At 34.6% G+C, this 17,167-nt stretch overlaps 1 protein-coding gene across 2 annotated transcripts in view; it reads right to left on the bottom strand.

Moving 5' to 3' along the window:
* LOC126739453 (vitellogenin receptor) overlaps positions 1 to 17,167 on the bottom strand; it is a 127,700-nt gene that overhangs the window by 63,710 nt on the left and 46,823 nt on the right. For both annotated transcript variants that reach the window (XM_050445134.1, XM_050445135.1), the window contains exons 6-9: positions 15,021 to 15,149; positions 9,679 to 9,834; positions 9,479 to 9,623; positions 5,033 to 5,189 (exon numbers count right to left, since the gene is read on the bottom strand). In XM_050445134.1, coding sequence (XP_050301091.1) covers positions 5,033 to 5,189; positions 9,479 to 9,623; positions 9,679 to 9,834; positions 15,021 to 15,149 — 587 coding nt within the window. The remainder of the gene's footprint in view (positions 1 to 5,032; positions 5,190 to 9,478; positions 9,624 to 9,678; positions 9,835 to 15,020; positions 15,150 to 17,167) is intronic.

Here is a 17,167-nt window from a genome sequence, read left to right as displayed (position 1 = left end):
AAATTAAACTATAGCTATATCTAATACAAGTCTTAGTACTCAACACCTAGATGTAAAAACATCTGTATGTGCGTAGTAAAGTTTTCTAATAATTTATTACATTTATTTGTAATATTATTCTACACCGTAAAAACCAAAACAAAACAATTCTACTATAACAATTTGCATATACAATCAAAAGATTAATAATGTTAACATCACAGATCTCTTAAATCTACCCAAATAGACATAAAATCACAATAACTAGTTCAAAATCCTTACAAATTGATGGTGATTTTCAAAGATTACATTCTTTGTTAGTAATTTAAATCTTTTCATTCTAGAACATATTTTTACCTCTCTTGGTAATAAGTTATAAAGTTTTGGGCCAAAGTAGTTTATATACCTCAGATTAAGGATATTTAAACTTGTCGGAATTTTTATGTGTTCGTGATATCTAGCTCTTGTTTCATAGGAATGATCTATCAAAATCTTTAAGTTAGGTTGAGTGTGTATATAGGAACATGTTGTAAGTATATATAACGATCTAATATCTAGAATATCTTTATTAAAAAGCAAATTAGAAGGATATAAACCGTTTTTCTTAAGAATTATTTTTAAAATGTACTTCTGTATTATATTTAACTTATATAAGCTGTTATTATAAAGTCCTCCCCACACCAGTATTCCGTATTTTAAAATTGAATCTACAAATGCTTTATAAATGATAGTGAGTGTTTTTTAATTCAAAAATTCTCTTAGCAAGTAAAATTTATGAACAAGTTTTCGGATTTTGTTGGAGACATAATCAATATGTGTTTTCCACTTTAAATTTTTGTCGATTATAATACCGAGATATTTTGTAGATGAGGTCTCCTTAATGCAATCATCATTAAATAAAATCGAGGTATACCCAGGTCTATTTACACTAGTCAAAGAAAAAGCTATGTAATTAGTTTTTGTTAAATTCAAAGTTAGTTTAGAAGTTTCTAGCCAGTTTTTTATTTCTACCAATATGTTCATGGATTTGTCCCTTATGCTTTCCCAAGAATCTCCCGAAACAACAATTGCCGTGTCATCAGCATAAGATACTGTTAACCCATCAATCTGTAATTTTAAAAGGGAGTTTAAATATGTTATAAATAATATCGGGCCTAAGACCGTTCTAAGCCTTGAGGAATGCCAATTTTTATTTTTCGTTTTTCACTCAACACATTATTTAGCCTTACCATCTGATACCGCTCCGACAGATAACTAGAGAAGAGCTGAAGGGCTCTTCCCCTTATTCCATATCTTTCAAGTACATTGAGAAGATCCCTATGAGGGACGGTATCAAATGCTTTGGCAAGATCCAAAAATACCGCTAAACACCTTTTATTTGAGTTTAAATTATTTACAACCTCAGTTATTAACCTATGCATCGCATCTTCTGTACTACATGCCTCAACAAATCCAAATTGGTTTGTGGATAAAACATTGTTTAGTTTAAAAAAGTTTGTTATTCTATGTTTTATGCATTTTTCACAAAATTTTGAAAAGTTACTAATGAGGCTGACAGGTCGATAATTATTTATTAAGGTTTTGGTACCTTTTTTGTGAATGGGAGTTACAATTGTAATTTTAAATTGTGAAGGTATTTCACCTGTTTCTAAAATTAAATTTAGTATATGTAAAAGTGGGTTTATAATTTCTATATGGGTCTTTTTTATAAGATCGGCCCTTATACCATCATGTCCAGGGGAGCTATTCGTTTTTAGTTCTGAGATGTATTTTATTAGTTCATTTTTTGTTATTGGGATTAGGTAAACGGAGTTTGTTATTGGAGGCTCCAATTGTTGAACATATTGTGGTGGTGGAATTGCTTTTTCCATGTCAACCCCTATATTAATGTAGTACTCATTACAATAATTAGATGCCTCAAGTGGACAACTGAAATTTGCATTATTTTTATTCTTTATATTTAGAAAAGTGTCTTTGTTATTACAATTTTCATAAGTGGCATCTTTCATTATTTCGTAAAGTTTTTTCATGTTATTTTTGTTAATTTCTATTTGATTTTTGTAATATTGATTTTTTTGTTTATGTATAAGTTTGTTTAAATTATTTCTGTAGTCTTTATATGTTTTTTCTAGAATGGGACAATAATTTTTTGATAATTTTTTCTTCATTTTATCCCTTGTTCTGATTGAGGTAATAATACCATTAGTAATCCATGCTTTAATTTTTTTGTATTTTGGATTTTTTAGAATGTAAGTTTTTGTTGCATCTGCTAACAACTGTTGGTATTTTTCTAAAAAAATGTTTGTAGCAATTTCAGAGTTATTTTCATTTAATAAAATTAACCAATCAAAATTCTGTAGAAGCTGTTTAAATTTAGAGATATCAATTTTACTTCTTTTTTTCTGTGTTGATGTTAAATTTTCCTTTGGTTCTTTTTGGCTTATATGAAGCATTATTGGGCTATGATCTGTGATGTCCTCTTCTATAATATAAGATTCAAAACATAATATATTGGACTTTAATTTTTGATTTATAAACAAATGATCAAGGCAACTTTTTGAAATATTTCTTGTTACTGAATTAATGTATGACTGAAAACCAAGAGCATTCATCATAGCATGATAACTTGCTACTTGGTTATCATCTTTTTCTAATAAATTTATATTAATGTCTCCCACAAAAATCTCTATGTTCGAAAATTTTATTGTTTCCAGAAAACAGTGTAAATCACTTATAAAATTAGACTTAGGAATAGGGGGTGGTTTATATGTTGCTGTTAGGCCAATAGAATAACCATTTATTTCAAAATTTATTCGGCTTACTGTTGCCATAGAATTCGGCAATAGAGTAAAAGAAAACTCCACATTGAAATTCAAAAAAGTAGTCCATTTTTCTCAAAGAGACCTCTTGGTAATAAAAATTCAGAGAATAGAGGGACACAAAGTCAATGGTCTCAAAAGATGTTTATTTTAAAAAATGATTACACGTGTTTCGCCCTAAGGCATCGTCAGATCTAAAAGAAAACAGAAAGCAACCCTAGTACAAAAACAACAATGCATAGACACAAATTACAATATAGAGATTTGACTTACCGGTAAAGCTATAGGATTAACGCCACAAACATTCAAGTTAAAACAAAAATAAATACATACAAAATAAAAATAATGTTGACGTTCACATTAATTTCGGTGTCAAAACTAATTAAATAAAAGTAAACAAAACAAGCAGAGTGAGGTTAAGTTGAACGGGAGAACGGAAAAAAAGCAAAAAATAAAATAAAAAATAAAAAGTGAAATATGACTAGAAATGAACCAGCGACCATCAGGTTCGTAGGCTAGTGCTTAACTTACGTGCTATCCAGGTCGTGATAAATATTGTTGAAAATTAAATGCGGTTCGAAGGTAAAAACATCATTCACACAAGACAGTACAGCTTTTCAGTTCAGTCACACAGACAGTACTCCTTTTTGCCCTTGTGATTTCCATCTTCTCTAATAGGTCAAGCTTCTTTCCCTTGGGGCACTCATGAAGGATTTTTACATTTTCCGGGATGGAGGGAAAGTGTTTTGAGGACAATAAATGACTTGCAAAAGCCGATTTAGTCTCGGTGATTTCGGTATCTTTGTGTTTATTATATTCTCTTAAGTGTTCCTGCACTCTCGTTTTTATTTTCCTTCCAGACTGACCAATGTAAACGGCATTACATTCCCCGCAGTTAAGTGAGTAAACTATCGATTGGGTTAAGGGTTCCCTTTTATCTTTAATGTTTACGAGCTTTTTAAATAATGTGTTGGAAGTTTTGAATGATATCTGTAAATTATAGTTTTTAAAAAATTTAGCAAATCGGGAGGAGATACCACGAGGATAGTAAATAGTAAATAGATAGATAGTAAATACTATCCTCGTGGCTTGATAAAGTCTTAAGAGATATTACAGCATTTAATAACATTTACTCCACCAAAAATTCTATAGATTTTGCTGACACCCTTAAAAATACACCAATATCTAAAAAAAAGATATTAATATCAATTAATATCACTTATGTCTTTTCTCATTTCCTCTATTGTTTTAATCATAAAAGGCATTCTGGCAATAAATAGCCTACAATCATCACATATTAGTAGTAAAACTTTTTTTTTGGAGGGGCATGCATTTTACTTCCGATGGTGTAATATTTACGCATTTTTTATGGATTCGATTTAAACACGAATCACATTTATAATATTCTTCTGAACATTTCTGTTTGCATTTTATGCAATTTTCCTCCATAAGGTTATCCTCGGCTTCTGCCATACCGGAGTATTTATTTATTTCACTGTGACATTCCTCACAATAAAAACAAACACACAGAAAAAAAAAAACTCACTTGCCGGCGTCGATAGTATGGAATTTCGGAATTTTACCTATTGTCTCTGCTATTGTTTAGACATTTATGTCGTTTTAAATCAGTTATATTAGATTTAGTGATTTAATTTTTTCAAAGTTCTATAGAATAGTACGCAACACTCAACTGTACCAAAAATTACAATTCTCCGTGCACAAAAACACTAAATATTTTGGTCTTCATCAGGAGCAAAAACAAATACGCGTTTACGAACTCGGTTTCGAGTAGAGTGATTTAGTAAGATAAGTTACATATTTTTTTAAAATTTTGAATGTACTGCTAATTTCAAGTTAAGGTAGATTTTATGTTAAGCAATTAAAATGGTAGAGCATTTAAATTGAGAGGGCGTGTTAAGTATTTATAATTAAGATGATCTCTCATGTGAAGCCACTATTAGTATGTGGCATGACCCCACTCCGAGAGTCTTTTGTGGTTAGGTAGTTTTTAATGTTAGTTGTGTTGTCGTTGTCTTTGTGTTGTAAGCATGCCGGAAAACTTTTTTTTATGTTAACCATTAAAAGTAATTTCGTAGTCGAAATAAGGTGCTTCATTTGGCTCATAACAACCATCTTTAAAATATTACTGGCATAAGTGTATTCTATCTAGGCAAGAGTGTATTCCCAAATTTCGTTACAATTTGTTTGTATTACCAAATAGGAAGTATACTTACATCTCTATTGGAGCCATCTTCTAGTGCTCTGACTATACTTTCATGTTCACTATGTACATCAGTCCAGTAAATATGGTTCGAATCTATGCTAACCCCTACAACTTGCTTTAAATTACTTGCTACCGGAAATAGCAGGTTACTGGTTAGAAGGTATGATCTGAAAAAAATTAATGATTTGGTTTTATAAATCTTTAATTTTGCAACACCCTAAAAAGGTAATTATCAGGTCAAATATATGATAACTAGAATCTACCCCAATATATCAGGGAAAACCAAATAGAACATACACTTATTTAGCAGGAAATTACTCACCGGACGTTGCAATCTGAGCAACACAGTTGGTATATACATAAAACACAAAAAAGATTAGATGCACGAGTCTATGAGATAATTATTCCAGTGTAAATTTAATAATTACAAAAGATAAATTAACATTAGCAGTCTATCATTCAATTGTAGAAGGATCAGTAAGGTTATTTGAAATAATATAAAATGTTTGTTGGTGTTTCGAGTGTATGATCAGTATATATTAAAATTGAGGTTATAACAAGAAACCCCTAAATTGCCATTTATACTTACCTTAGATTTCTTATACAAGAGGAAATATAGAAATGGTTAACTATAAAAATCTAGAGATCTACAAGAGGACATATAATACAGGGTCAAAACCAAGCCCTCTTCGTTGAAATGTGACCACTGCTAAGAAGAGCTGAAAAAGGCTTTCTTGATACATTGGTCTCTTCGGTTCAAAAATTAGCAGCTGGTTTGACGAAGTCAAACAGGAAGCTAAACCTCCGATTTGGTTAAATTGTACTCATCCTCAAGGTTAAGAACGGAAGTACTGGAGCGTTGATTCAACAAATGGACGCGGTGAAGTTCGAAAAAGGAAGAGGACGAATGCCTTCCTTCCAAATCAGAGTTAAACAAATGAAGTGTGTCCAGGCAAATCTTGATTATGCTAAGGCTGCTTCAGGCGAAATTCGTAGAAGATTTGCTGGTGGTACCATCAACATAAGGCTTATACAAGAGCACAATGATATTCAAAAGCCGTATGCGACGTGTCAATATACAAAACAGCCGGGTAACTTATGACGCGAGCGCAGACAAGCCAAGGGCTGCGCTTATTATAAACACCAATATTAACTATATGCCTCTTACAGAATTTATAGATGGTGACACTGACATAGGTGCTAGTCGAAATGGACTTAAACGGAAGTACAATATTAGACAAGAGGTTCTTCATCTAACCTTCAAAACTAACAAATCTCTTGATATGATCAGTGGTAGAATCAAGGATAGGAATAGAACCTCGAAATTTCACAAGTTCTTCAGAGCAATTAGTCCATCCTCTCTTATGTTCAGAACAATGGAGAAATTATTGGACTCAGGATGGAGGTACTCTTCATGAAACCGTTGCACAGAGTCTTCAGAAGTTCAGCATTCGCCTGTCAGAAGGACAAATCAACTGTTACGGCATTGCACAAAATAGTTCGTAATATTCAAAAGGCCTTAAAATCCAAGACAATAGGTCTGTGTGGATCTATGAACACTGTTTTTGACACACCTTTGATAACGCAGACTTCCTCGCAATAGAAACAGTCCCTTTAATAGAATTAACTAATCCAAGCTAAGATCAACTGCACGCTAAACCAAAGATCGTTAAAGCCTCACTTAAATCCACGGATCTCAGTGTCATTGCGATTAAGGTATGCCCACATCCTTAACCGGAGAGGGTAGAAGACTATCGGTTATGCAGATGATATTTCCGTAATAATCAGAGAGAACCACGCAGGGACAAGTGCAGAAATGTGGGCATTGTTCCATTTGCCAGGAAAAAGCTGAATGTCCCCAATCTTTAATTCTTTAATTTAGCGGCATCGAGACATTCCCAGAGAGAGGTTGGCTATCGTCTTACATACAAAACTCACCTGGGAACCGCAGCAGAACCAAACATCATCAGCATGAGGAACCTTAGGACGGCAAGACAACTACTTGGTGAAGGAGAAACTGTCCCTATGGAACTGTCACAGGATATGCGGCAAAACCTAGGGAATGAACCAAAACAGATGCAGTGATTATACACACAGGTCATCAGACCTACGACATCTTACGACTCTGTGGTGTAGTTGAGCAAAGCAACTGGCCAAAACAAAACTTAACAGCCTTTAAAGACAGGCCTGCTTGCTCATTATGGGGGCGATCAGAAAGACAGCCGCCATGGAAGTACTTCTTGGACCGACCTCTCTGCGCATATACCTGCAGGGGGAAGCCATAAGAACTACTTACAGGCTGCACTATGTCATAAATGGCATCTCGGCAAACAAAATCTGGATGGAATCAACTAAACTGGTTGAGAACGTGTGCAATTACAACACACTTGGTATGCCATCACATCTAATGCCGATTTTCGAGTAGGAGCTGGAATGGAATATACTGCACTAACCCAAGGACAGAAATATCTATCTGGCTTGGAAAATACTGCCTTGGAAGAAAAATTGGTGAGTGTTCCACCTCACGAGCTCATACTGCTTAAGTAAAGGACAAAGTTATGCTAACATGGATTCTGGGATATGCTGGGCTTACAGAAAATAAGCCGGCTGACAAGCTAGACATTATCTACAATACGGCAAAACGCACAATCACAATCCTGACGCATAACAAAGCAAAACGCTACTGGGAGGGATGACTAGGACACAACTAGGCGAAGGCTTTCATACCGGACGCAACAAGGCAAGTAACAGATACCATAAGAGAACTTAGCAGGATGTACCTAAAAGCCCTAATAGGAATGTATACCGGCCACTGCAGAGTGTATGAATAGAATTGGTTTGTCAGAAATTGCCGAATGCAGACTATGCATGTAGGAAGACGAGACTGCAGAACACATCCTATGCAGATGTCTGGCAGTAGAGAGGACCAGCCAGATCCTCTTCGGCATGCCTTACCTAAGACGGAAGACATTAAGAATGCTTCTTTCAATTAAATTGTCAAACTCTTAAAGAAGGCGGACTTGAATGGAGTATTGAAGTACTTAAAGTATAATCATCAAGAAGTGAGTACAAGAGACCGAGGGTCGCAGTGGAGAGATACAAGTCCAAGATGTCCCACTCACAACAAACCTAACAACTACTTAGTAGATCCTGGCATCTGAAGCTTAAAATGTCATATTGAATATAGGATTCTTGTATGGTGGAGAAAAACCGAGCAGAAAACAGCCATATGGAGACTGTGCAGGGTACAGAGACTCGTATGTCTATGCATCATAGGGGCCATGAAATCAACCTGACGCTGAGCATGGTGGCACTTTTAAACCTAGCACTGCTCAAAAAGGAGGCAGCTACGAGGGCAATGTCCATCTACAGGAAAGAAAACCCTAAGGCTGGCAACATAACTGGTCATCTGTGAATCCTGGGACATACTTCCTCTCTCAAGCGGGCGACCAAATGGACCCGGTAAACCCTTTCGAAATGAAATACAATGTATTCTTCACCACAAAAGAATAATGTTGCGCAAACCCAAAGTGATAACAGTAAGGATCGCAAATGTGCTACGCGGATGCAACAACAACGCTTCAATGAGTTCAACAATATGGCCTAGAGCGCACAATAGACACATACAACAATATTACTAGATACAACAATTTTGCAAGCGGAACTAGACGCGATATTGGAGACTGTGGAAATCCTATCTGAAAGAGGACACAGGAAAATACGGGGAAAAATATTTTCGGATATCAAATTGAGATACCGCCCCTGAGGCTACACTACAGGTCTACATTACTACTGGAATGCCATAGTAGGCTTAATGATTCGGCGACTCGGTATTGGATCACTCTGATCTGGTACCAGGACCTAACGGGCACACCGAAAATGGGATGGCGGACATCTACGTAAAAAAAAGGAGTTGAGAAGAATTTTATTGGATTCATCTCATCTTTTCGGTTCAACAAAAGTTTTCTTAAAAGAGAGATCGCGAAATAGACATCGTCTAGGATGATGCGTCATCAGAATAACACCGATGGGTTTACTTCAAAAGTGCCCGAGCTTGGACGCTGATAGGGAAAACTGGAAAAGCCTACGGATGGTGGTAGGCGCGCTGCAACGGCCACTTATACATAATGGACTTATCCGACTTATCTGACAACTGCAGTTTCTTCGATGTATAAAAGGAGTCGATGGAACAATTGATTGCAAATTGTGGAGCACTGGAGATACACAATATTGCACACATATATACGCTGAGTACAAAAGATCTACATATGCTCCCACTGAATGAGCAGATCCTGTTCGCGAACGTATTGAATCGATAGGGACAGGAAAAGCACAAAAGATCAATGGTCGCAGTGCAAAAGGTCACCCTGGGCCAGACCCCATTGCACTACATTATTACATTACTTCAGAATAAGATAATACTTAATTGAATTACTTTACTTATATATGCTCTTACCTTATTTGAGTTTTAGAGCTAAAAATCATGGTAGCTTCACTACCTACTGCCTTACAAGTTTTTTTATCCTCCTGTAATACGTATTTGTGGTCGCAATAGCATTCATATGAGCCAGGAAGATTTCGGCACTTTTGGTCACAAATCCCTAAAAATATTTAACACTATTATGATATTTGTATGATTGAATGTGAAGATCATACCATATTCTTCACACTCGTTGATATCCTGACAAGTTTTCTCATCCACATTGTGATAATTTTGTGGGCAGATACATTTTGGGCCGGTGGGAAGTTGGAGGCATTCATGGGAACAATTTTTGAATGCGCAATTTAGAGTTGAATGTGAACATAAAGCACCTAATAAAATAATACGTAATAAAATAGTATACAGGGTGTTAATTTGAAAAGGTACTACCCTCTACATTTATGCACCTGTATAAAATTTAAAAATTTTCAAAAACACGTAAAATTTATTTTTAAGGGGAAAATTTTTTAGGTTAGTTTTTAAATAGCAGCAGCTACTGAACTAAAGTCTTTTAGACTTAAAATTGTAAATTATTCTTGATCCCTTAGCTATAATTCGCAGAATTTTATTAAGAGAAGAATAAAGATCAATGACATGATCTTCAGTTTTCACCGCAATGTGAAGAGCTATAATTTAACGTTTTGTCTTTTTCTCACAAGAACGAGGTTTTTATTCACCTAACGCTTCCAAAATATCGTGGCTATCAGGTAGCGTTTGTGTGGGCCAGAAATTAGAAGACTGATAGAGGAATTCTGGACCAGAAAACCAGATATTTTGTTTCAATAATTGATCAGCAGGATTATCAGCACTGGGTACATATCGTCATGATGATGATGTCTTGTACTTGTGTTACGCGATAAGCAATGAAGGATTTGATCGAGCTCCACCAAACTATTTTCATCCGGTTATAGAGTGGTTAAATAATAGATTTTCTGGCAGATGGATTGGTGGCCGGAGAGTAATTGAATGGCCACCACAATCACCCGATTTATCACCTTCACATTTTTTTTATGTGAGGTATTTAAAATCAATTGTTTTTATAACACAACCTAGTAATTTGGAAGATTTTAAACGAAGAAACACAGCTGCGTGTAAAGAAATCCAGGCAGAAGTTTTTCAAAATGTTAGAAAGAAGTTGGAGACCAGACTGGAGGTTATGTCCGCCGTCGCCAGAAGACTGCTGCAATTTGATTGAAAACTAACTTAAAAATGTCCCCCTTAAAAATTAATTTTACGTGTTTTTGGAAATTTTTAAATATAATACAGAGGCAGAAATATAGAGGGTGGTACCTTTTCAAATTGATACCCTGTATATTGTTGCCTGTTTATAAATGTATAAGCAAACAACAATTATTTTATGAAAGTAATGATAATAATCAATAAATTAATATAAATAAGGCAGAGAAGAGGTACGCAGACGTGCGAAAAAGTTAAAATATGAACAAATAAATGTTATTTAAAGTACAAGATGATGGTGATTGGCTCAGCAATTTCCGAACAATATTTTTTCAAATATTTCAAATGATATTTTTTTAAATACATTAAATTGCAAGTTCTTAATTTTTGCAGGGTTTTCAATGCAAAGTCGAGAGACAAAAAAAAGGATTTTTGAAAACTTGTTATTTAAAGCTGTGGCACTGTAAATAAATAATAAATGTATGCGTCTAGCGTTATGCAGATGCAATTTTTTTTTAAGTTTCAGCTAAATTTAATGGTTGTTCAGTTTTCATAACTTTAAGTCATTTGATTTTTTATTTTTAGGATTATATTATTATTTAGGGAAGAAGAGATACGATTTCTGAAGAAAATTTGGTATAAAAAGCGGATAAAGTGGTTTTGAATGTTTTTCATCAAATAATAATAATAATCCTTAGACAGTTAGTGAGTAAATCAAAATAAAGAACGTGAAAGTAATCAAACAGGAATAATGAAACAGAAACAAGTATGCTGCATAAATAAAATTTAATATTAGAAAATAAATAACTTTCTGACACATAAAATTTTCTTATACACATTTAAGCAATTTCGAATTGATTATTTATGTGCATGTAAAATAGAATACTGCTATCTAGTATCCATATTTTTAAAATCAATGATAAATCACCGTTTTACATTTCGTAAAACTTTTTAAGCTCATCTCTCGCGGTTTAGATTTTCCACTTGGTTTTGCATTTTAGCGATTTTTTTAAAACGAGCTTTAAAATTTTCTTGTATTTGCTTTCTTAGTAAAGCAGCTACCTTATCTACTATCTTATGTAAATACTTTTCATTTAGAGTATTTAAGATAAGAGATTTAATTTCTCTCAGGTTTGATCAATCGATGTCTATAATGGCGAACCGACATTCGATATTTAGTTATATATATATCGAATGAATATGATGCAAATATAAGTAAAAATTTTCACCTAAAAAAGTTATAATTGTTCACAACAATTTGATAGGACAATATACTAACAAGACACTACATTCAGAAGTACTTATTTCTAAAAAGAAACCAAATGTAGAAAGCAAAATTCTAGAATCTTTTTTCTCCGTAATGTTTAGAGCACTATTACCTGAATCGCATTACCATCTTCTCTAAATTATTCATAGGGCTAGTTGTATAAAGCGTCTATCTTGACGCTCTGCGTTACGCGCCGCGCCGTGTTGACCAGTTATCCGTCTGCGCATTTCTCTACCTTATTGTATTTATATCCGACACACATGCGTTAGTGTTAGCGCGGTTTCACACACCCCGATATTATCGGTGTCGGTATCGGAGAGTGCTTTCTTACACACCGATAAAATAGTAAAACTTTGCGCCGTCTTTCATAAAAGGCCAGGGATCAGTGCGGTGTGTGTAGTGTATCAGAACAGTTTATTATTTAATATGAACAAAAAAGCTGTGCCTTTATTATATTTGCTGTATTTGCGAAAAAAGAAGTGTCAAAAAAACAGGCGAAGACGATATTGGGTCCATCCCATATTATCTCAAAAATATGTAGAAGGAGACTTGTGACATTGTTGTTATCATAGGAACAACGAAATTGAAGAATGACTCATCTTAATTGGAAGGTTCATTTAGTTTTTTCCTAATTTCCAATTCAATGGGGTCCGCAAGCCTCTTGTGGCCTTGGCGAGTTTTACTTGCATGGGAACTTGTTGAACTGGCTTTAGATATTGCTGGTGTAGGAGGGACCTCATTTGAATTTTCAGTTTCTTCTCCTTGGTTTACTTCCACATCCGAAATACTAGAGATCGTTTTATCTTTATTCACAATTTGTAACAAAAACTGCAGCTGATCATGGTAAACATATTTTCGTTGTGTACCCTGTCCACTCTTTTTCTTAAGGGATCTAACAAACGCATCTCTTATATTTTGCCACTTTGTTGTAATAGCGTCACCTAAAATTGATGGTATACATAGATATTTTTTTCAGATATTTGGCAAGTGGAAACACGTTTACGGATATGCATTATGCCTACAGATTAGGAGTTTCAACCATAAGCAAGATTATAAGAGATGTTTGTCATAGTATTTGGAATATTTTAAAAGATTAATATCTTCCAACGGCAACAGAAGAAAATTGGAAGGACATTACTGATAGATTTACAATAAATGCTCAGTTTTCGCACTGCATAGGAGCTGCGGACGGGAAACACGTCCGCGTTATGAAGTTTCCAGGCAGTGGATCGATGAATTTGAATTATAAACATTTTTTTTCGATAGTCCTAATGGCTATTGCGCAATGGCAATAGTTCTAATGGCTGTAGTTGATGCAAATTATGAGTTCATTTATGTTGATATTGGAGCCCATGGAAAAGACTGCGATTCTTCAGTTTTTAAAGAAACTCCATTTTATAAATTACTTAAAAAAGGTGAATTGGATATACCAACACCTGTCATTCATCACACGCGTGAAAAGCTGCAATTTGTATTAGTCGCAGATGAAGCATTTGGTCTTTCGCAAAATTTACTTAGACCATATGTGGGACATAATCTGGATTAACAGAAACGTATTTTTAATTATCGCCTATGTCGTGCAAGATGATACGTAGAATGTGCATTTGGGATACTTGCTAACAAATGGAGACTTTTTCATAGAGCACTGAACAAATCAAAGAATCTTTCTAACACCATTGTAAAAGGATGTGTGATTTTACATAATATTGTGCGTAGGAGAGACGGTTTATCTTCTGATGACACATTCATAAGTCCTAACGTTGGTTTCCAGAATTTAACAAAGAGACAGATGGTAGACTTTGTCTAGCTAAGGAAAGGTACAGCACGTGTTGTTCGGCTCGGTTGCGCAGTAAATTTGTTTACGCCGCTGCCAAAGCAACGGTTCGATCGCCCCGATTTGCATATAAACAGTGCCGTTGCGTTAATTCTTATATATTTGTGTTCTGTGCCTTTAAATTAAATTAAAAAAGGCGCGCTACTGTTGATAATCGCGCGTTATTAGGGGACAAAACTTGGCGCAGCTTTGAAACAGATGGTGTACCTTTCCTTAGCTAGACAAACTCTACAACAGGGAGGAAGAAGTGTTAATGAGATTCGTAACATGTTCGCTACCTATTTTGGAAGCCCCGGGGGATCTTTGTCTTGGCAACTAACAAAAATTTAATGTATCTTAAATCTTGACTTCTTTACAATACACTAGTACTATACTGCAATATTAATTGTTTTACATACCTATTTTTTTCTGCTCTTTATCGTCCATAGCATTAAAATCCGGTTCTAAGAATTCAAACACTTCCTTCCAAGCATTTCTTTTAGGAATTTTGTCTTTATAGCCATCAGCAAATTTGTCCCACAAACAACTTCTGCCTTCCACAAGCTCAATGAATGTGAGAGTATCAAAATTAAATGTTCCAGCACTCATTTTTGCCACTTAATACGCTAGAGATTGCAGACTATTGGAAGCCAAAATTAATGTAAGCAATTTGCACGTGGAGATCGAGCACAATCGTAGTGGAATTTACCGATACGATTTAGCGGACCATCCGACTATTCAAAATATCGGCGGGAATAATATCGACGGTCGTGTGCAAGCTACCATAACTAACCAATGTAATTTAAAAGTGTCCGACTCCGATATCCGATAATTATCGGTATATGTAGAAACGCTCTTATTGTCGTACAATTAATACAGTTACCAATTTCGCGATAGGACAAATTAACATCTCTAGAGGCAATAATTCTACCCCTGTTAAAATCGCTAATATGGTAATAATTTTGACGTCTTCGAACTCAAGGCATTCTGTTATGCTTAACACTACTAGTAAACGGATGAAAAGTAATAAAAATTATTAGTACTAATCAGCTTTCAGAAAATGCTTTCTTCACAAAAACTAAGTGATAAAATTTTAAGAACAGTAAACAAAAACAAAGATTAAACGTTGTCGTTGTTACTATAGAATGCCTTAAATTTAGTCATTATGTTGCCAAAAATAAAGTTGATAGCAATTATTCCTTCTGGGTGTAACACTTCTTATGTCTTGATATATGTCTCGTGTCTTGATATACGATTCTTACCTTCATCAGATTTATCCAAACATTCATTTTGACCATCACAAACTTGATGAATACCTATGCAGGCTTTTCCATCCAGACACAGATATTTTTGATTATCCAGGGTGCAATTTTTTAAATCAAAGTGGTGCTCTAAAATAAAAAAAAGTGAAACAATTAAAAAAGTAACAATCGTTATTTCACAATGACGGCCAAAATGCCGTAATCAATTAAAAGAATAGTTTATAAATATCGATAATTTAGAAAAAAAAAGGATTATCTAATAGTAATTTTAGATTACTATAAATTAAATATTATAATTGCTTAACCTCTGAGGCATCTTTGCTATTAGGTCTTCAGATTTATACACTTAATAATTAAATTATATTAATTGCAATTTGAATAATATTTAGGTAAGTGTGCATATTTGTATGTTGTATTATCATATGCACAGAATTAGGTGAACTGTGTCTTCAAGTTGCTAGAGTTGTAAACCGGGGATTGTGTATTGTATAGTGACTTGAATATATCAACTCAAAAGTTTACCACGTCTTATTATTTCTCTGCTTCAATGCGAAAAGTGTTAAGATATCCTTTGTTAAGGATTTTATATGGCGATTTTGCCAGTGCATATTGAAAAGAAAGGAATGATTATTAAATATGCGTGTGACCAAAAAAAAATGGATACAAATAAGTGGTGCAAGTTGTAGTATTTGTTGATTCCACAGACTTTCACCTCTCTATAAAAAGAAGTCGGCTAAAGTCATCTGGTTGGGCGACTTGAAGCCAGAGTACTGTCATTAGCAAAGCGGTAAAATGGCTGAGAAGTCTTGTCGAGAAGGTCGTTGATAATTAATAGCAAGATGGTAGGAAACGAGATGCATCCCGAAGGGACATCAACCTTGATTTGAAATAATAATCAACGACAACCTGGATGGATCGGTTCTCGAGGAAGCTTATAAGTTAAGCAACGCGAGTTGGTAGTAAACCATAAGAATACAGTTTGTTTAAGAGGTTTTCATGCCAAACCCTATTAAATGCCTTTGAAATATCCAGAGCTATTGCACTAGATTCACCATATTTCTCGATAGCTTCGGTCCAAATATGCGTGACAAAGGTCAATAGTAGTCAATAGTTTTTGAGATTCATACTGACGGTCGCTAATAATGTTGATGAACTCCAGGTATTTCAAAATTTGCGGGTTGACAATATTTTTTTATTACCTCGGCGATTGCCAGGACAACAGCAATCGGACGTCCAGGGGGATGACCAGAATATTCAAGAACTTTTTTAAGGTATCAATAACGGAAGACTATCTCTTTCATTGAAGAAGCTTTTCTTTGCAAAATTGATGGTGTTTTTCCTTGTGCGTCTATAATTGAGTTTGATGCGAACATCTGACGGGATTATTAATCGTTTAGAAAGCGTAACGAAAAATAGTAGTAGCACTACGGCTAGTAATAGTAATAATATACCTTTAAAACGGAAATTGTTGTAAATATTGAAGAAGATATGCAATTAAATTTTATATTTTTTAAAAATAATTCTAGTATACAGGTTATACTAGGATGAATTTCCTGAATAAAACAGAAAGCATAAAAAATAAGATAAATTTGAAATACTTCCCATACAAATATAAAAAGTACCATTATGTACTGTAAGAGAATATTCGGCAGATCATGGAGACTATCACCACAAATTATGCACTGGGTATACACAACAATGGTGAGATCCATCATTAAATTCGCAGCACCAATATGATGGCATGCGGCAGAAAGAGGACTATTATTCAGACTATACTCAACAAAACACAAAGAACAGCGTATCTGGGTTTAGCAGGAGCGATATCAACGACAATAGCTGCTGCACTAAAAAACCTGATGGGGCTTAGCTTACTATATCTAGCAGTACGGGTTGAAGTAATATAGGGAGCAAAAAGACTACTTTCGAATGGCGCAACGATCATAATGCAAGTTGAATACAATGCCCTATTCGACAAGGTTTCGGACCTTGGGTACATGGCACTAAGAAGGGACAAAATCAAAGTCATACAGCTAGACAACCCTGTTGTAATTAAGGAAAAAAAAGGGACCACAGGGAAGAGAAGTTACCCGGCTTATGTAAGGCGGCTACTCAGTATGGTACATTGCGGCCATACGATCGAAGATAAC

The sequence above is a fragment of the Anthonomus grandis genome, chromosome 8, assembly GCF_022605725.1.
Source record: "Anthonomus grandis grandis chromosome 8, icAntGran1.3, whole genome shotgun sequence".
NCBI classification, from domain to species: domain Eukaryota; kingdom Metazoa; phylum Arthropoda; class Insecta; order Coleoptera; family Curculionidae; genus Anthonomus; species Anthonomus grandis.
The sequence above is the reverse complement of the archived record's forward strand: the minus strand, read 5'-3'. Positions and strand labels throughout refer to the sequence as shown.